The following is a 21308-nucleotide window of genomic DNA, read 5'->3' as shown; positions in this document are numbered from 1 at the left end:
GATTAGTATGTCCTGCACATGCCTTCGAGAAGAGTTAAAAGCCAGCGTTTCATTCGCCAGATTTTAATTTCAACACCAAGGGAAAATGTGTTTTTTGTTTATTTATTTATTTTTACAGTGGCTGATGCTGTGTTTTGTTTTTTCGCAATAATTCCGAACAATAATGTTGGACTCTCGCGCACACGCTGGTGACATCACGCGATGTTTTTAGTGCTATGGCGTACCAGGAAGGGGAGTCGCTTGAATCTTGGCTTAGTGAGTGATTAATCCCGTTTTATGAATTAAATAATATAGATAATTAGCTCGACATATTGCTCCGGGTGACAGGGCAGTAAATCCGTGAGTACAGAAGCTGTCAGCGCGCTGAGAGCCGCTTTCCGCCTGATTCACTGCTAGTAGAGGGTCCTGCTTGACAGTCTGCTATCTGCATCATTAGCAGGTTGGGTGGAGAGCTTTAATAAACACTGTCTGGGTCACATTTACCTGTGACAGCTCAGTGTGTGCAGTGATTATTGAAGCTTGACAGATGGGTATCCCTCAGTACAGCTTCATACTTGCAGCTGTTGGACAGAAAGCAGCTTCGTGTGAATGATGAATGGGCAGCACTGTCAGCACAATGAGCACTACATCAGTAATTACAAAGTGGAAGGATTTAAACAAATACTGCATTGTGATGTTGGTCACAAGACAAGGAGGGAGCCATATTCAGAGTATGATGTAATGTGTATTCAGATGTATGTCGCACAGCATAATGCTCTTCAGACAGTTAATGTCTCTCTCCAACAGATAAAGCCACTCATCCAACAAACAGACAGGAGGACTGGGAGTACATCATAGGCTTCTGTGATCAGATCAACAAGGAACTGGAAGGGTATGTCTGTGAGATATTTGCGGACCATTTTGTCAGTCACCTCAGAAAAAGGTTTCTCATCTGGAATTTATTCTTGCAGCCCTCAAATAGCTGTACCTCTGCTTGTCCACAAAATCCACTCTCCACAAGAATGGGAAGCCCTTCAGGCTCTGACAGTAAGAAATGCTTCACCTAAATGTCAACAAGCAGCCTTTTCTCCACCGCTGAAGCTGACGCTTAACCTCAATGGTTTTGTGTGCAGGTATTGGAGGCATGTATGAAGAACTGCGGGAGAAGGTTTCATAATGAAGTCGGAAAATACAGATTCTTGAATGAGCTGATTAAAGTGGTGTCTCCAAAGGTGAGCAGATTACAAATTTATATTTCATGCAAATCACAGGTGTGCTGACTGTATGCCCTGCTATCCAGCCTCTCTTTAATCAACCCCTGTGTTTAGTACATGGGTGACAGTGCACCTGAGAAGGTGAAGATGAAGATTGTGGAGATGCTGTACAGCTGGACAGTGGCTTTTCCAAATGAGGCCAAGATCAGCGAAGCCTACCAGACGCTGAGAAGACAGGGTGTGTTGAGACAATTAGCATAATGCACGTGAAAATGCATGTCATAAAGGTGTCTTATCAGTCCAGTCCTCCCTCTCTTCACCAGGCCTTGTGACACGTGACCCGGAGTTACCGCTGGACAGGACTCTGATTCCTTCTCCTCCGACACGACCTAAACATCCGGTGTTTGACAACGAGGACATGGGCAAGGTGAGCGATCGAAGGAAGACAGTATCTGTAGAGTAATGCTGTTTTCCGTGCTGTATAATAATAATGGGCAAAGAGGTGGAGCAGGGGTGGAGCTGAAGTGTGCAGAATGAAGCCTGGTTGCTGAAACCTAGCGATTAGCTGTCACTCAAAGCAGCCATGTCCATAATTATGCACAACTTCAAGCCTTAATATATTTTTTTTACAAATGAGTTATATGAACATTGGCCATGGAGATCAAACATGTTTATTTTTGCTGTAAATTTGTGTATTTTTTTAATATGGGGGTCTATGGGGATTGACTCGCTTTTGGAGCCAGCCTCAAGTGGCCATTTGAGGAACTGCAGTTTTGACACTTTCGCGGTGGCTTCACTCGTCAGTGCCAGAGGTTGCTGCTTGGAGAAGACTTAGTTTAAGGTTAGGGTGTGTCTCCGGGAAATTAGTGTAATGTACTGAAATAAGGAAACACAACGTGTGTGTGTGTGTGTGTGTGTGTGTGTGTGTGTGTGTGTGTGTGTGCGTTTATGTTTAGCTGCTTGCTGAGCTTCTCCGGAGTAAAAATCCAGAGGACCTCCAGGAAGCCAACAGATTAATCAAAAACATGGTGAAAGAGGTAAGAGATGTCAGAACTGAATATTTATTCATCACATTCATTTCAGATATACCACCAAGCTGCTCTTGCTCTTGAGTTTCTGTCAGGGTGATATTACTTTAGCCCTCTTCGTATGATACTGCCATTTCTAAGTGTAGTATTCTTTGTGTCTTGTTGTTTTTGTCAGGACGAGGCTCGAGTGCACAAGGTAACAAAGCGTATACACACCCTGGAGGAGGTGAACATCAACGTCAAGTTGCTGACGGAGATGCTGTCCCACTACAATAAAGACAGCTCCACTGACTCAGACAAGGAGATCATTAAGGTGTGTGTCCACACACACTCTCTCCCTCTCTCTAAAGTGTGTAGCCACTTTCAAATAAGAATTGTGTTTTTATTTCCTTCACTCTGTGATATAAAGGGCTCAAACTAAGGTAACGAAAACACAGCGGTTCATATTTTCAGGTGCTTTTACACTCATGAAAATATACCTATTATTCTGCTGATAGATCCTCATAATTCCTACACATTGGACCTTTCAGTAAGCACTGGAATTGAAACAACACCAGTACACACCAGCTGGTGTCAAAGCTGTATTTGAACTGTACAGAGCCTCCTTTGTATTTCCTCTCAGGAACTCTATGAGCGGTGTGACAAGCTGAGGCGTGCTGCTTTCAAAATGGCCACAGAGACAGAGGACAATGACACCAGTTTAGGTTTGTTAGTTTGCTGTTTCCTTTATCTGAAAACACATTTGGATAATTTCTTTGCACATAATCTGTGAGGACCTTTGACCTGTGACTCCTCAGGTGACATCCTGCAGGCCAGTGATGACCTCTCCAGGGTCATCAACTCCTATAAGAAGATAGTTGAGGGGCAGCCCATCAATGGTGACAGTGAAGAGCCTCGATCTACAGATGGTCACAGTGAGAGTGGTGAGAGCCATTTTCTAACTATCCGCATGGTTGTTCATTTTACGTGGTTGCTTTATGGTCCAGCCATTAATTCCTCTGCTGTGTTCAATCTTCCTCTCTTTGTCACTCAACAGAGACCACAGATACACTGATCGACCTCGCCGGCCTTGACACTCCCAGCCCCCCTCAACCTGCCGCCCATCCCTCCCTGTCCTCAAATCCAGTCTCCAGCAATCCCTTGGCTTCCTCCATCCCTATCCTGCCTCCTCCTCCCAAACGCCTGGCCGGCTCCCATGGTAGTCAGAGCAGCAGCCCGAGTCACCCCCCCCTCGACAAGGCCTCCGATGCACTCTCTCTCCTTGATGATGAGCTGCTGTCTCTAGGTAAGACATAAGACTCCAGGTGGAGTTAAAGGATCAGTTCTTTCATTTTGGCAAATATAAACAGAATCCTCCTACCAGCACCTTTAAAGCTCACTAAAAAACATGTGACAGCTTGTTTGTTCAGTCCGGACCAGTAACTGCATGGAGTCTCCACTGGTTTTCTGGAAACTGCTCCCTATTAGGAGGTAGTTTGGCATTATAACCCCCTGCAAAACAGTGAATTGAAGTTTTTGTATGGATTAAACAAACAAGAACAAATGAGACATGATGTGTTGATTAGTGAGCTTTAAAGCTGTAGTTGTAGCATCTTATTTAATGGCCGTATCTTTAGCCGTCCACCAGGAAGAGCTCTACTGAGTACTGAAATAAAAGCTGGGATCACGGGTAAAAAATGTTTCAAGTGAAGCACATGAGACAAAAGACTTTCTCCCGTTTCTACCTTCTTTCAGGACTGAATGACCCGGCCCCTTCTCTGAGCAGCCAATCAAAACCCAAGTTGAGCCAATTGTCCAATCAGTGGACTTCCCTGCAGGTACTCATGAGCAGCTCTCACCAAACCACAGCGTGTTGGTCAGTTTGTCATGGGACAGGGTAAATAATGTCTGCACATCTCCTCTGCAGGCTCCAGCTTCAAGTGTGCATATGTTTGGCAGTGCAGCTTGTTCAGGTCCAGTGGGGCCCCCACCTGAACCAGCTGCTGCCACACACAGTCTCCAGAACCTGCAAGAGCTGGCCATGATTGGCTTTTCAGATCATAAGAGGTACATGGTTATATACGCTGTTGTAACTGGAAATCAATTTGAATAATGGCAAACCCAGTATATTTCCATTGCTCTTATTATGCTCTTACTTGACCCATCATTAAGTGCATTAAGGTCCCATAGAGATCCATCAAGTGTTATTTTCAGTTTGTCCAGCCAGATGACATCCAGAGGAAGCAGCTTTGGGACACCTGTGGCAGCACCTCCCCTTGTACCTGGGCAGGGCTGTCCCTCCTCACCCTCTCTTCTCCTGGCTACAATGCCCGGCTCTCCTGCTCTGTCCCATGCCAAGGCCCAGAGCCTGGGCTCAGCCCCGGGCAGCCCGCTGTTCCGCTCTCTGTCCCCCTGCCACCCTCCTCTCCAGGGCAGCCCGGCCAGAGCCATAGACATCTCCCTGAGCAATGTGCACGTCCCTCTGGAGGCCATCAGACCGAGTAAGGACAGGAGAGGGCGGGGAGCAAGGAATCATGGGTTAAAACAAATGATAAGAAAACACATATCTGGGTATAGACTCTTTGAATAGCACGTCTGCCTGTTCCTGATTGGCTGTTGCCCGTCTGTCCTCAGGTAAAGTGTTGCCTGTGACGGCCTACGATAAGGACGGTGTTCGCATGCTCCTCAACTTTGCGTCTGACTGTCCCCCCGGCAGGCCTGACGTGTTGGTAATGGTGGTGTCCATGCTCAACACAGCACCCCTGCCTGTTCACAATGTGGTACTGCAGGCTGCTGTCCCCAAGGTACACATATTTACTCCAGTCCATTCAAATGCTTCGTATCCTCCTATATTTGCTATGCTGTCGTTGTCTCAGTACTCCTTGGCACCTCCTCTCCTGCCTTTTTTGTTCCCAATTTATCTAAAATGATGGCAAAATCCACAGTCCTCGTTCTGTGTAAAAATACATTCTTGAGTTCAGGCACCTTTCAGAGTTAAGTGTGTGTTTATATATATATATATAAAATTGACATTTTGTGTTCCTGCCCCTCAGCCACCCTCAGTAAGCAAGCACTGTCGGCAGAAACATAAAGATAGAATTGGAAAAAAAGTGAATTTATCCTTCAATAAAGGCTCTTTCTTTCATCCTCCACCAGTCAATGAAGGTGAAGCTGCAGCCTCCATCAGGAACCGAACTGGCACCGTTTAACCCTATCCTACCTCCAGCCTCCATTACCCAGATCATGTTGCTGGCCAATCCAACAAAGGTAGGTGACGTAATAACTCGACCAGACATAAAATGCAACATTTCTGCATTAAATGTCTGAAAATGAGGAGAACTACACTGTTAACAAAATGAAGGGAACACACAATCATCACAGTAGAACACCAAGTCAGTTAAACTTCAGGGATATCACTCTGTCCATTCAGGAATGATTGTGACTCAGTCACACCTGCTTTGGTATAAATGAAAGTGACAACAGGTGCAACAGAGAGGCAAAAGCAATCCAACCCCCACAAAGGGAAAGGTTCTGCATGTGGTGGCCACAGACGGTTCCTCTCTCCTTATCCTTCCTGACTGATTATTCTGTAGTTTTCTAGAGTTCTGTTAGTGTCCTTGTCACTACTGGTAGCATGAGGCAGTACCTGCAGCCCAGTCAGGCTGCACAGTGGAGGAGATACCAGGCCATTAGCAGAGCTGGCCAGGGCCGTACAAGGGCATCAACCCTGCAGCAGGACTGGTATCTGCTCCTTTGTGTGAGGAGGAACAGGAGGAGCACTGCCAGAGCCCTACAAAATAACCTCCAGCAGGCTACTGGTGTGCATTTTTCTGACCAAACTGTCTCCATGAGGGTGGCATGAGGGCTTGGCGTCCTCTAGTGCGACCTGTGTTCACAGCCCAGCACCGTGCAGCTCGATTGGCATTCGCCAGAGAAGACGAGAGTTGGCAGGTTCACCACTGGCGCCCCATTCTCTTCACAGATGTGAGCAAGTTCACCCTGAGCACATCCTCTACTTACTATAATGTCTGGGGAAACACATGATGGAGCACAATTTTTCATTGGCAGTGGAGGTTGTTTAAAAATGAAGGCAGCTCCCACGATCCCATCGCTGGTGACACCTGATGATGCCTAAAGATCTGTGTCTGTGTGTCTTCACAGGAGAAGGTGCGTCTGCGCTACAAGCTGGCTTTCACGCTCGGAGACCGTCTGTGCAATGAGGTCGGAGAGGTCGACCAGTTCCCCCCACAAGAGACTTGGGGTCATCTATAGCAGCGTGCAGGCCTGCTACCACTCAGCAGGGACAGACTGGTTCATACTCCGTGAGGGGGTATGCCGTGCTACCTTCAGCTTCACATTCCTTACAGTTGTTCATTTGTTTTGGCCTTTGTTATTCTTGGCAGCGAGACGCTAACAGCAGACACTTATTTATACAGTGCTTGTATATGTTTCTGCAGATAGCTAACAAACTAAAGATATACACTGGCAAGTGAGACGGCCATGGTGTTTACAGGCCGGTGGTATCGAGATAAATATTTTAACGGATTTTCCCCAGATGAATACAGCGGCTTTGAATGTACTGTAAATAATCAATGCATTAGGGCTCAGCCTCAGACTGACGGGATGCATCACAAATTAACCTCGTAAAGGACCAGTGTTTAAGGTTCAGGGGGATCTATGGGGAGAAAAGGAATATAATGTTCAGAGGTATGTTGGCATTATAGGCTTGGAAAGGGGTGAGGTGAGGTGTATTCAGGTGCAATGTGCCACCTCACCACTAGGTGCCACTAACTCCTTCACACTGGTTCTTTATTTTAACAGCCTAAGAGACGACGGTTGTGCTTATATTCATTCCTCCGGCTGAGCGCTCGCTCAGCGCGCAGCAAATATACTTGAATACATCCAGACATAAGAAAGTGGGATCTAGTAGCTGTGTTAGGATGGAGTTAAACTGGAAAATAAGTGAAATGTACGGTCACATTGTCATTGCTGCAGGAAGATAGTTGAGTGTCCTTGTATTTATTACATGATGGTTAAGTAACTTAATTTAGCCCTATTTTACATTAGTGGACCAACAATATTGAATTTTGTGTTGTAAAGGCAACCAGCTGCACTTTATAGCGTCATTTCTAATTACAAGTATTTCATTTTGACTTGAGTTCAACTGGTTTTATTTCATATTAGTTTTGTTCTTTTGAAAATAAATTTTTGCCGACAGTCAACGTTTCAGTCGTGGTTTTAGCACTGGGTATCCTTGTTTTTGTTCTGTATTTAAAGATGTTGACTCTTCTACCAGTGTCAGTATTGGGACTATTTTTGTCATTTTTTATTTTCTGTTTTAGTATTTCAGTGCATCACTGAGCCTAGAAAATGTGAACTGAAAAATTAGAATTTAAATTTGGTAGCTTGAAGGTGAAATCTGTCACCGGGCAAATAAGTTTCCAGTGTGCAGCAGCGGGAGTAAAACTTTCATGCATCGGACCACCTGATCCTCCCTTAGTCCTCAACTTGTCATGTGGGATGTATAGAAGCGTGTGTGTAATGTACATAGTATGTAATGTACCTATCGTTTGTTGTATGGCAAGTTACGTGAACATGTGATGTGTACATTTTGGGAGTGTTAGGTCTGTACATACTGTATGATGTGCCATGTGTTTGCTGCATGAAATAAATTTTTCTTCCGGTGGATGTCTGACACTGAGGTTTTTTTTAACTCGGCTGAACGATATACATCGTGAAAAGTATTTTATTACCAAAGAGCACATTTTGATCATTTGAAAGATATGTACAGTACAAAAATGCAAAAAGAGCTGTTCTTTTTAAAGTCACCACTCATGCCTCCACAGTTCCCTCTTTGACTATAGCCATGGCCAGATTCCTGGCCAGAGCGAGTCTCAGGAGCTCCACTTTGGTCAGCTCGATGTCTTCATCCTGAAATGACAGAAACACTCAAATGACGCGTGTGGTGGATTGTATGTAACCTTGTGGCAGATCCTTGCACTATAACTGAAGAGGAAACACACTGCTGTTACTACAGTCAGGTGGCTGAGAGGACAACTTTTAAGCTTTTAGGTTGTAGAAAGACCTCTTTGCAAATAGGTATTTTGCATGAAGGGTTTGCAGAAAAAAGTAATGTTTTGTACATGGAGACCAAAACACTGCACAACTGAGAGGGAAGACAAAGGCATAGATACCTCTGAGCAACAGTTAAATGGGAAAATAAGGCATCATGCAGTCACTGGTGAACGAAACTGGAAGTTCAGTTCAGGAACAGGTTCCTGTTTCAGTGTCAAGTGCACAATAATGCCTCCAACAAGCTGCAATTAATAGACGTGTTGCTTTAGCAAAGCTACACTTAAAACGTCTACATAGAAACAGAAGACTAGTCGAGGGTTAGCACTGCTGGAGTATCAGATGAACATATTACCCAAAGAAAGACCTGAAGAATGCACCATTGAAAGAGCTCAAATGCACCAAATCAGAGAGAGTTTGGGGGGAAATGGTTTCAACAGTACTCTCCCCTGTCATGAAACACTGTGGGAATGTCGACTAAATGGAGATTTTAATCATTTAATTCTTACTGTTTTGGGGCCACAACTTTTTCAAATGTAAATAATAAATTTGGTGTCTGAATTACATTGTTTTTATCGGTGTTAGAATAGTGAATATTGAAGGAAGACTGGTAGTGACGACAACAGCAGCTGAGACCAACAATTGTACTGGTTTCAAAAAATAAAAAAAAAATAAAATTGGCACCTTCAACTAAAAGCTAGTTTCTCAGACAACAATGAACTGCATCAGAACAACAGAGTCACCTGGGCAGGATTAAGGCTGTGTGAGGAGATGTGTACCTGCATGGGCCTGTCTGTGCTGGGAGCGGTGGTGTTCAGTGAGGAGGTGAGCTCCTCCAAACAGAACATCAGCTCATGGGTTTGGTCTGCTGAGAAGATCACCTTTAAAACAAAAGAAAAAAAAAAATCAATAAACAAAGTCACCACAGACCAAACACCACAGATCAAATATGTTCCACTTTTGTCCATGCTTTTTCTCACTCGAAAATTCATTTTGGCAAAAGAATGCAGCAGAAAACGCTGTGAGATTTAGTCTTGAGACTCTGAAAATGCTTGATCGGACACGTTTATCATCCAGTCACAGACACAAAGTTCTCTGGGCCTGTGAGACAATTCCCAGACATGATGAGCACAAATAAACACAGAAATGGGTCAATCTGCTACAAATCAGACAGATGTTTATCAAACTAAAACCATATGCTGTTGTACTTGGAGAGACCAAATTAACCACTGTTGGTTTATACCAACAACCTGACGTGGACGTAAGTCTGTCCTGCACATTTCAACATGGTTCCTGCAGGTTTCAACAAGTTAAATGTAGACTTCTTGAGACCTTATAAGACCAATATGAATCAGGGTTTGTAACATGATCGGGTCAGTGATCATTATTGTGTTAAGTTGTTGTATTTCTACTTTTTTTAGTTACCTTATATGTATCCATTTATTTAGCTTTCTATATTTGTACTGCAAACTGTACTTATATATTGGTACTGGTTTTGTTATCAGTGTCACTGGCATTATTACTACTTTTGTTACTTCTATTTGAACTGAACCAATATCTTGTGATTACAGTGAAATCCAGTGTAGTGAGCACTCTGTGGCGACCGACCTCTTTCTGCTCCAGCAGCGGCAGGGCGTCGGTCAGCAGAGTCATCCAGAAGCTTCGGGGGGCGATCTTGGCCGTCATGAGGGAGAGCAGCAGCTTAGCGGCCTCGCTGAAGCGCTTCTCTCCATACAGCTTGTGGAACTCGCGGTACTTCCCTACGGATGGCGACAGATCAGGATGTTCAGACTGTAACACGAGCCCATGTTACCTCTCACCTAAATGAATTAGTCACATATTTACTAATCTGTACTTCTTATCTGTTCTTGTCTTCACTCCTCCTGCAGTGCTCCAAACTTCACTGATACCCACCAAAAACTTTGAGCATGCTCCTTTTTCAGCAATGAAATGTCAAACACTAAATCCTGAACTGCTTAACTTCTTAATAAAACACACGTGTCTATTTCTAAACTAGATAAGTGGCAGATCTCTGCCAGGCTTACACTCGAGATGGCAACAAAGATAGCAAAAACAAGGACTTATTCATCTCATATCATGCCCAGCTTTAGTGGATCATAACATATCAGATATGGAACTAATCTGCAAATGCTCCCATTCAAGATGAGACCAGACTTTTCTATGGATGTCAGTTATTGAGTCAAATGTGGTCTGCAACAGACTAGGTCAGCCTTGTTTTTAGCCTAGCCAAAAATGCCTTTTGCTCCGTCAGCCCAAGCGGAAACAATATTCCAAACTGAAGGGCTCGTTGATCATTTGCAGCCCCTATAGGCCGATGAAGAGGAGTGAGGACTCAGCAGTCAGCAGGCACACAAACACACTTGCAGGATGCAACTAAGAGAGTTCACAACAGACATAACCCACAGAAAGACCATTTCTTTACATGTACTTGTATCTATAAATGCTTTCTCTCTTTGTAGATACTCTTCCAGTAAAACACGGCGTCACATGCTGCTGCATTAAGCCGTTCATAGCTTTATTTATAGCTCTGTGTGCACTCATGTCTCTGAGGCTCATGTGACAGCCTAAGACAGACGATAAGGGAAGAAGTCCAGGAGACGATGTGCCCTGCCTCAATGTTCTCTCACTTAATGTGTGAACTTAACTTGTGAGAGGGGTGAGTCACAAGTTTAGCAGTGATATCATTACTGCAGTGTGTGTGTGTGTGTGTGTGTGTGTGTGTGTGTGTGTGTGTGTGTGTGTGTGTGTGTGTGTGTGTGTGTGGTTGTTGTTGTTGTTGTTTGTTCATACCAAGGAAAGTGAGTCTGTCGCTCAACAGCATTGCTGGACCCAAGTTGTCTATAAGGTCCAAATCAGAGAAGGTCCCTCTGGTGCAGTAATCCTGTAAGAACCTGACACACACACACACACACACACACACACACACACACACACACACACACACACACACACACACACACACACACACACACACACACACACACACACACACACACACACACACACACACACACACACACACACACACACAGATACTTCTAAGTCTGAGGATGATACAAGAGCGTGTCCTTGTTCGGTGCTACAGAACAGTGTTCATCTGGCAAAAGTTTAAAAAGGCCTTTTTCAGTGCAGCCATCGGCCGTGTTGCAAAACACCTCGAACAATAAAAGTGTGTTGTTCAGGGAAGTCACCTTTCTGAAATGAGGGTAGCAAAGGCAGCATCTTTGGCGCGGATGCTCCAGGAGAGCGCCGAGCCCAGTCGGTTGTTTCTCAGGGCCCGCATAGCCATGATCTTACAGATACTCCGCACTGGAAGAGGGCAAGAGATTAAAATCTTTCAGGCCCAACTACATTTAAGAAAACGCGATTATATTAATGTCTGTGTTTGTGCAAGACTAGAGAATAAGAGGTGAACTGAGAGTGAAAGAGTCACCTTGCTCTGACATTTGCCTCTGCTCACAGATCCTGAGCACCTTCAGTGCTTTGCGCTCCGTGTCCAGAGGAACACGCTCAATCTGCAGCTCCAGGTAGACGCGGCCAAACTCTGGGCAGTGGTCGAAGTAGTCCACGGCCAACTGCCACAGACTTCACACAAGCGCACACAAAGAAAGACATTAACAGAATTTCTTTATCAGAAGCATAATCAGCATAGTGAGCGTTAGATAACATACCTGTGATGAGTGAAGAGACCAGAAGCATATTCTAACAGGAGAAACTCTCGCAAGTTGGAGCCAAAACTGAACACACACACATCAGAGAGGGACATGATATATGTTAATCAAGTGTGCAATCTTGTTCTCTCCAGATTAAAAGTTTTACGCAAGGACAAACGCCACCAAACAGAGTCCTTACTGTAGATTGTGAGACTGGAGGAGCTTGCAGTGATCCAACAGATCTGTCAAATGGGCCACAAACCACCAGTTGTTGAGAGCAATGCTGAGGAGACACGTGGAAAAGAGTTAAAGTGCTGCTGACATAAAGACGTACTGGCTTGCGTGTACTGTATACGTGTATGTACAGATGGATGTAATCATGCATGTTACCTGCAGTCCTTGATGACCTGATGGATGTCAAACTCAAAGGCAGCCAGTAAGATGCTGTCCAGGGGCTCTGGGACACTCCTCGGGTCCAGAAACATGGTCATGCATGACTGTAGCGCACACACACACATACACACCCAGTAAATAACAGGAATGTAGCAGCAGTGAGTATGATCCCGAGAGGTGCAGCAGCAGGTAGTTTAGCTTACCTGTGCATAGTAGTGTAACTCAGTGGGTTTGACTGTGGGGTGGCAGAAGAGCAGTCTAGTGACCAAGAAGTGGTACCAGGTGCTCAGCAGTTCCTTGTGCTCCAGCAAAGTGTCTTCATCCCCAACTAGGATCTAAAAAGAAGTGAAAGGACAGTGCAGTGAAAGCATTAGCTAGGTGCATCTTTTACAGTTTCAAAAGAAAAAAAGGAAAAGGCCCATGTACCCAGATAAGCCCTATATACAAAAGATAACATTTTACATATTCTATACATGTAAGAAGTAGATGGACAACAGCTCGGGGGAAAAGGTCACTGACCTTGCAGATGAGCTCCAGGTGTTTGTTGCTAGCAAAAGAGTTGTCCTGCAGGCAGCGGTCCACCTCCTCATGCCAGTGTCTCCATTTCACATCAAACTCTGTGAGCGTCTGGGTGCCACCAGGCTGAAGGATCATCACAGAACAGACAGTTCAGAGGTGGAAGTCTCAACTAGTTGGTTTATAAGCTTTGGTCTCTAAGTCTGCATTATGCAGAACTCATCCCTGTGTTGTATGAACATAAATAGCAGGTTTGCATGATGATCTGTTCATTAAACAATATGTGTTTGTATGTAAAAGTGACTGTAATAATCCGGCACTAATCAGTCAAGTAAACCATGTGTGAACTAATTCTGGCTATGGAGAACATAAAATAACATGCAAATACCATCTTCCCAAGGTCGACTAAAGATACACAATGAGATAACACACTGGAGGATGATCTTACATTGTAGAAGGGCATCTTGCTGAGCAGAGTGTCCATCAGTTTGTACATGTTCCTGGCAGCGGGTTGCAGGGTGGCCTGCTTCACCAGCATCTGTCGGGCTTCCTCCAGCCTGCCCTGCAGCACATAACTCACCACCTGCACAGTTCACATGTAAAACGTGGTAACGTAGATTTCAGTAAGGTGGTTTTCTCAAAGAGAGCATCTCTGCTCAAAATCAGGGTGTGTGTGTGTGTGTGTGTGTGTGTGTGTGTGTGTGTGTGTGTGTGTGTGTGTGTGTGTGTGTGTGTGTGTTGCACCTACCACATCCCAATAGTCATGGTGCTCAGCAGGGCTCTCACTTTGCAGCACTTCTCTGGCCTTCTCATCCACATCAGCCTTGTGTAACCTTACCCAGTCCAGAAGGTGGAGCAGCAGGGAACCCGCTGAGGACACATGCATGCACACACACACACACACACACACACACACACACACACACACACACACACACACACATTTCATAATCTCAAAGTCAACTTATAAAATGTATCACTAAAATAAAGAGGGTGATTCACTACAAGCAAAGTCAAACTCTAACCTGGAGCAGCATCAATGAACAGCACTTCACACAGATTCCAGATCAGTTCTATGGCCAACAGGATGGACACCTGTCACACCAAAACAGAGACCAAGTTAGGACCATGTCAATGGAACCAAAATAATGCAAAAGTGAATTTCAGTCAAAAGTTAAAGTGTATTCCTCTACCTTAGCAGCTTAGCATTCATTGTCTTACTATTACAAATTGTGCATTACTTGTGAATTCACTTGATGAATTGTGAATTATTGCCTTGCCATACTCAGAAAAAGATACACAGATGGCATCCTATATACATTTCATTTAAGGATGCTACGTCCCTGCATGGTGTGGCACACACATACAGTAGAAGTACACACCTGATTTCCATATTGCATAGCCATTTCTGCAACTTTTGTAGAAACTGCAGAGAAGAGTCAAAGTTCAATTTGATGATGCACGAGTAACCACATTGAAGACTAGAATATCAACATTTTATTGCTAAATTCTCACCTGCAACTTGCTGAAGCTCCTCCATACAGGCTCGTATCACAGATCTATAGTTCTTACTGACGCTGACAAATCTAAGGAGCAAGATGGAAACAAATCATGATATGTGCTCATTTACGTGGATGCTTCATCTACCTTTTGCAACAAGGATATGGTACTGAAAAGCAATACAGTGACATGCACAGGAAGACAGGATCTGTCCATCATGTGTCCTTACTGGGGTTTCTTATTCTTGCTGGGGAGGTCTTCTCTAATTGTCTGGAGGCCAACAAAGATGAGATGTGACTCATTGAAGAGCTTGCGTAAAATCGGGGAATATATGTCCTCGTCTTTCCTGACCTCATGGATGACAGAGCATCCTGATCCTGCAGCACCTGAAAACACAGGACAGGGAGAAGAAAAGAGTGACATTAGGCAAGAACGAGGGCGAGAGAGTGTGAAACCTTAGATGGGGGCTTGTATCAATATCTACACATACCTGATGCTTTGTAAAGGGTCTCATACACGAGGATATCACCAGGTCCCCATGCAAATCCCAAATGTGTCCCATCACTGGCTGCAGGAATGTTCTGCATTTAAAGAAGAGAAATTACAGTAAAACAGGTGATGCAAAGATATAAACTGTCTACTTAAATTGTGCTTTCTGTAATATAACCACAATTTCCAACTTAATATCAACTTAAACTGTACTCTGTACCTGTGCCCTTCTCATGATGCAAGTAGACTACTAGTTTAATTACCCAATGATAGAGTTGGAATATAGTCTAACTAGTCCTCTAGTATTGTACATATGTTCTTACTACTTTGAAGCCTTTGACACGCTTTAAGATGTAGCTACGTGATTTCGTAATTAAGCGTTAATATGTCTGACTTTTCTGACAAACGTTATGGGACTTTCTGTGTTTAATACTTATTTCACTTAACTACAGTAAGAGACATCCAGTTACGTTGCTGCGATAGAGTTAGCTAGCTTTTTAGCAATACTATTCAGTGGGAGAAAAGAGAGAAAACTAAGCTACAGCAATTACTTACGGTTATTGCCGGCTCAACATCCACCTCCTCCATCAGGGAACAATGTAATCACGGCAATAATATATATGAAATGATTAAATATTCAGCTGTAAACACCTCACGCCATGAACTACAGGTGCCGTGCCGCTTACGCGCCTCACTGGTTCATTCGGTAGCCCTTGCGGCGCATGTGTTATGACGTCACGAAAGGGCTGCCCTTCCTCTTGCCTGTTTTTCCATCTACTATGTTTGGCTCGTATTGGTTTTACTTCGAAATACAGATAGATAACTATAAAATACATCATCAATAAGTACATTAATACTGCTAATCAGTAACTCTAAAGCTCTTGCGAACCAGGTTCACATACAAAACGGAAGTACTGAATTATCAAAACATGGGAATAGTTTTTTTTTTTCTGTTATCCATGTACAAACCAAACATACAAATAGTTTCACTGGAATCTGTAACGAATCAGTGTTTTGGTTTGACTTATGCAAATACACTTTTTTAAATGTAAAAGTTTTCCTTTTAATGTAGCTATAGTGGTTCTTCATCATTACACAGAAAAACAAGATGGCCGCTGGGATTTATGGGGTTAAAAAAGAAAAACAAAAAGTGCAAATACTACATTACCAGTATGTGCACTTTATCATGGTGATGACTGAACCCTGCAACACTGATGAGAGGGTAGCAGGGTAATAAAGTGTATGCTGTGCGATCATTTTCCTTTACAAACCTGTCAACGAAAGGAAAATCATCGCTGTGCGCGTTCATGTGTTGCTGAGTGTCTCTTTAACGCGCACTGGGACTCTCCCGCCCATGCCCAGACTGCGCTTTCATCCACGTGCTTACCTGCAGCCAGTCAAAGCCCGTTGCTGTGGACGCGCACTGGCTCGTGACCGCGCACGTTAGGTTCGAATGATTTAACCGTGCGCGCACTCGTATTCTTTGTGTGGCAGGGTAGAGAAGCGCCAAAAGAGTGACCATGGCTGATGAAAAACCAAAGGTGAGTGTCTCCACATTGTATCAATATACCGTTTTATTTCACCAGATATGTGGCATAGATGTTCATGGAAAAATGGGACATTTTCACATGTTCTCTTAACCTTGTCAAAGTTGAGAGCTAAATTTCAACTACTAGCTATACCTACTTTGATAGACCGGAAGGTTTGTGAACGCGCATCCACAGGCGCGCAGGTCGCTTTCTGCTTGATCACAGCCAGCCAGCTGGTGTCATCCTCAGTGCATGCCCCAATTTACCACCGTCTGTTTATGTGTTTCAATGACTTATGCTGCTAATAGCTTGCGTGTGTTCATATATGCAACTGGGAGAAAGTTTGTGCTCTCAGATGTGGTGTGCCAGTAAGAACTGCCACCACTAAAACTACAGTCTCTTCTTTTGTTATACTCGTGCTTGAATCAGGCTGCGGTCAACTTTGCAGACACTGAAGCAGAAGGTAAACAAAAGCAAAATGTGCCCCAGGAAGGATTTGCAAGTTGGCTATAAAGCATTTTCTGGAAATGCAATTTAAAAACCACACCTTAGCGTAACTAAACTGAATGATAATGTCTGTTTTCTAACCCAGTGAGTTAAATATTTTATCACATTGATGCAAAGATCAAGTATATTCAGTATTATTTGCAATGTTGTCAGCACTAGTTTATAAGTCAACCAGAGGCACTAAACTCTAGAGCAAAGCCAGTTTTCATATCTCTTTTGACTCACAGTATGTAATCATACTTCCTTACTTACCTGAATGACATGTTGTAGGTGAAGTTCATCCACCCTGAAGTAACCTTTTACCTGTAGGTGTTCATCGAATCAGTGGCTGCAGTAAATGTGCAGTTGTTTATATCTGTCAAACTGTAACCAGGAATTAAATTCTTCTCCTGATTGACAAATTTAGTCAAATTAGAGCGTGCCAATATATTTTCTTATTGTCGATGATTCATTGGTAAATGACTGCTTACAGTATCTAACTATTCCAGCTCTGCTTGCCCTCGTACTGATGTGAACTGTTTTTCTCTCTGACTTCATCCTGCAGGAAGCAGTCAAGACAGAAAACAACGAACACATAAACCTGAAGGTAGCGGGTCAGGATGGATCTGTAGTGCAGTTCAAGATCAAAAGACACACGCCGCTCATCAAACTCATGAAAGCCTACTGCGAGAGACAGGTGGGCACGGCGCAACATCAGCACACCACCATCACCGCTGATTGACTGTGAACACTGAGGGTGGTGCTACAGATTTACTACAGAAGCAGTGATTCTGGGGGTGCAGAGCTGTTGTAGTGTGCGTGTTTGATTTGTGCAACACGTGCAGAAAATAACATCATGTTGTTCTCATGTGGATACTTCCTCTTAAGATTTACCATCAAATCTAGTTTTGAGACTACGTTGTCTGCAGGGAGGAACTGCCCCTGACAACTCTCTTAATTTTTCTGAATCGAAAAGGTGTAGCAACTCCACTATTACTCACTCCCTTTGCATTTAATGCAACTACTGATTCAATTTTTAGCAAAACTCCTGCTGTCTCTTTACTGGCCTTTTCACGGCTTTTTCATGGCTCCCTTCCATTTAAGTTTCCCAGTAAGCCACACCAGTGAGTCAGCTTGTACAGTACTGGGGCCCTGGAACTGGCACACCTGACTATAATGCAGCCATTAATAACACTATTAACTATCCTGAGCTTTTCCTGCCGTGGCATGTCAAAATGTCTGCCAGTAAAAAGACCAATCAGAGTGGAATATTTTTCACATAGCAGAGACTTTGCAGGCCTGAATATGTAGCCATTCACTAGAGGAGTCTGTTTCCGACTGCATAGACAGCGTGGATGAGGCCTTGGAAGAGCCATGTTGCTAAGTTATGCTGCATTTATATCATATGGAAATAATTATTAGAACTGCTTGATGGTTCAAAGCAGCTGCTTTGAAGTATGCACATGTTTAATCTTGTTTGAAGACTAAAAAGGCTGCGATAAGAATAATTATTTTCAGCCCTTTCACACTTGGTGAATGGTAATTTCAGCTTTTGTTGCACAGTGCTCTAAATGATGCAACGCTAACCTCAAGCAAACAAGTCGTTATGTCTGGGAAATTTAAAATTCCTACTTACCACATACTGTAAATGGTGTGGTTAAAAAAAAAGCTTTTGGCCGGTTTTTATTTGACGTGACTGCAGGTATTTACTTAATGGTAAGGTCACAGTTAGCTATGTTGGAGAACTCAGTAGATCACATAAAGCTGCCTAAAAATATTCATCGCTATCATGTTTTCAGTCATTTCTTCCTGAAAGAGATGTTCATTGTTTATTGACTATGATCCAGCTCTGCTCCAATGTTATCAGGGCTATGGAGTCAATGCAAATCTTCCCTCTCTCGTCTCATCTGCTCGTCATTCTGATTCCACATATTAATCACAAAAGATGTCTAAATTTTTCCATCAGCCATTATGAGCGAAATCACTTCTGAACTTGTTTTTTGCCAGGCTACTTCCTATAATGGGATGCAGGAATGCTGACTTATTCTTATGACTTATTCCAGTGAGTTAATATTGGGATTTACTGTCACTGTCATGGCTAGAAAAACAAAGCAGAGGTTTGATTTTAATTTTAATTTTAAGCCTGTATGTTTACTTAAAGGCGAAGAAGAGAAAATCTAATGAAACACAACCTCTGATATTCCCCTTTTATCTGAAAGTCAAATGAGTGTGTGGAAGAATGGAAACCCAACACCAGTGTTGTCTGTTCCTCCAACTGCCAGCAGGGCAAAAGAAACATGTTTGTCAGGCAGCTCAGTTTTAAAAGTCACTGAGAACCAGATGTTTTTCATTATTTCTTTATTCGTGTTTCACTGCAGACAGAGTAACTCATTTTTCTGTGACCCTCAAACTTCAGCAGGCATATGTTAAACAAGACAGTTATTGCTTTAAAATGTTAGAAATATAACATCTATATTATATTCTTGGCTTTTAGAATAGACGTTTCCATGAAAATGTGCAGTATGTGACTGAACATTTGCTTTTTTTTTTGTGGCTTGTCTAATTAATTTTGTTGCATCTTTATAAGTCAAACCACTTTTTCTTTGTCTTGTCCAAAATAATAGTAATGTATTGTTCTTGTATGTGACTTTATAACTTTGTGATGAAATATACTGCACAATTAAATGTATTTCTATATTGTTACTAGTAGCACCTTCGCTAACCCATTATTTGTTGAGACCCACTAAGCTACAGTGAAAACAAATAGAAAACTGGTGGTTTTATGCATTAACCTCACAGTGAATCTCCATTTTTGGTGGTTAAAAAATAATGTTTTCCATTGGCCGTTAAATTTTATATCACATTTACATCAAGTTGACAGAAGAAAATAATGGTTTAAGTTTAAAAAATGGTTTTAAAGTGGCTGTTGGGTGTTCAAAGAGTTGGTCAAAGTCTGGTATGCACCGTCTGTTTAACAATTTGGTGGTGAAGGCTTGATTAACAACAAACATTTTTATTTGTTTGTCTCCAGGGACTTGCAATGAGGCAAATCAGATTCAGATTTGATGGACAGCCAATAAATGAGACAGACACACCAGCACAGGTAAGTGTAAAGTCCTGAAACAATGATAATGACATTATACAGGAGAAAAGCTAAATATACTGCAGATCACCCCAGTATGTGGTAGATGTGTCTGTTGGCTGAAACCAGACACAAACAAGGACTTTGTGCAATCACAGTTTAGGAGATTCCGGCATGGGGAGCGTGTAGATGCTTCAGGCCGACAGAACACACAAAGCTAAACTTTGGTTAGCTTGTTCTTAAACTTGAATATGACGCTCAACAGATGCCGGTACACTTGATAATTGACTGAATATGAAGTTAAATTAAAATAAATACACAAGATGCAGACAAGTTAGCTTTGAAATACAGCAAAAAGAGACACTTCTGTCGTGTGACACACTTTTAAATCTTTTTTTTTCTCTCTTAACAGTTGGAAATGGAAGATGAAGATACAATTGACGTGTTTCAACAACAGACGGGAGGCCTGATTTAATCACCCACACGCATCACCATTTTCCTCCTTAACACAGCCGACCTTCCCAGCCTGCGATACACAGCGGCTGCTTCTTTGCAACTTGTCCTATTGTCTCAACAGAATTCCACGCAGAAGAAGTCGTCTTTTCTCTGCCACACATAACTGCTGTATAGTATTGTCATCCTTGCCCTTGTTACTTTTCTGTTTTTGTACATAAACCACATCCAGATCACCCTGAATTTTGTTTATTCATGCTGTATTGTGATAAATGTTCAGGACTTCCCTTTGCAGTTTGAAGGGCTTCCTCTAAGGTCGCAGACTGACAGGACTGGTTATAGAGTGACAATTAATAAAACTGACTGAACTGATCAAATGTCGTTGCTCCTGGCTCGGTCAGTGTCCAGCGTATCTGTTCGTGTTAGTGAACTGTATACCCAGTTTGGGAATGGGGCTGGATTGTCACTTGTTTTCTGTCATCATCAGAAATAAATATTTGATTTTCTACATTTTTATATAGTGGATGTGTAGAGAAATGTTTTGATTGATTGTTTAACTAGGCCAAGTTTTACATTTTGGGAAGCCTGAAGAGATGTTTCAGTTAAATAAATGACTGTATTGTCTTTTAAGATGCCTGTTAAAATAAAGCTATTGTCTTTTTCCAAACTTCCATTAATTTTGTCTGTCTCTCTGTCTGGGCACAAATACAACCACTATAAAATATATTTGTGGAAGTGTAACAAGACCACAGGCCAGACAGGAATTTTAGTCTGAATTCCCAGGATCTTTTTCTTAACCCTTTAAAACTTTGCAGATTATCATGATCAATGCTGATTGATCAGATAAAGGGGGAAAAAACCTTCAAGGATGTGGACGCGACTGTCTGAACACTGACATGAAGCCGAGACCTGCC

The 21308-nt window shown here is 42.9% G+C and overlaps 3 protein-coding genes across 3 annotated transcripts; 2 read left to right on the top strand and 1 right to left on the bottom strand.

Annotated features, from left to right (window-relative positions):
• The first annotated feature begins 16 nt into the window (after nucleotides 1–16).
• Nucleotides 17–7887, top strand: gga3b (golgi associated, gamma adaptin ear containing, ARF binding protein 3b). Its single transcript, XM_070981962.1, has 17 exons — nucleotides 17–255; nucleotides 787–871; nucleotides 951–1026; nucleotides 1113–1211; nucleotides 1308–1431; nucleotides 1517–1620; nucleotides 2150–2230; nucleotides 2397–2534; nucleotides 2844–2925; nucleotides 3019–3144; nucleotides 3258–3506; nucleotides 3956–4038; nucleotides 4128–4267; nucleotides 4415–4701; nucleotides 4835–5004; nucleotides 5357–5467; nucleotides 6362–7887. Exons 1-17 carry the CDS (start codon nucleotides 216–218, stop codon nucleotides 6470–6472), a joined length of 2106 nt encoding a protein of 701 aa, XP_070838063.1. The 5' UTR covers nucleotides 17–215; the 3' UTR covers nucleotides 6473–7887.
• Nucleotides 7888–7930: 43 nt separating this feature from the next.
• nup85 (nucleoporin 85) lies at nucleotides 7931–15559 on the bottom strand. Its single transcript, XM_070981963.1, has 19 exons — nucleotides 15400–15559; nucleotides 14846–14936; nucleotides 14585–14741; nucleotides 14371–14441; nucleotides 14238–14281; nucleotides 13881–13950; nucleotides 13604–13725; nucleotides 13304–13438; nucleotides 12859–12981; nucleotides 12543–12674; nucleotides 12337–12443; nucleotides 12146–12229; nucleotides 11965–12030; nucleotides 11727–11878; nucleotides 11485–11602; nucleotides 11084–11184; nucleotides 9881–10032; nucleotides 9052–9153; nucleotides 7931–8131 (listed from the first exon to the last, which is right to left on the bottom strand). Exons 1-19 carry the CDS (start codon nucleotides 15430–15432, stop codon nucleotides 8033–8035), a joined length of 1959 nt encoding a protein of 652 aa, XP_070838064.1. The 5' UTR covers nucleotides 15433–15559; the 3' UTR covers nucleotides 7931–8032.
• A 754-nt stretch (nucleotides 15560–16313) lies between these two features.
• On the top strand, nucleotides 16314–21065 carry LOC139344050 (small ubiquitin-related modifier 2-like). Its single transcript, XM_070981966.1, has 4 exons — nucleotides 16314–16385; nucleotides 17425–17556; nucleotides 19891–19962; nucleotides 20354–21065. Exons 1-4 carry the CDS (start codon nucleotides 16365–16367, stop codon nucleotides 20414–20416), a joined length of 288 nt encoding a protein of 95 aa, XP_070838067.1. The 5' UTR covers nucleotides 16314–16364; the 3' UTR covers nucleotides 20417–21065.
• Nucleotides 21066–21308: the final 243 nt, after the last annotated feature.

Source organism: Chaetodon trifascialis, chromosome 15 (genome assembly GCF_039877785.1).
Source record: "Chaetodon trifascialis isolate fChaTrf1 chromosome 15, fChaTrf1.hap1, whole genome shotgun sequence".
Lineage (NCBI taxonomy): Eukaryota > Metazoa > Chordata > Actinopteri > Chaetodontiformes > Chaetodontidae > Chaetodon > Chaetodon trifascialis.
Note: the sequence above shows the minus strand (reverse complement) of the source record. Positions and strands in the feature narration are given on the sequence as shown.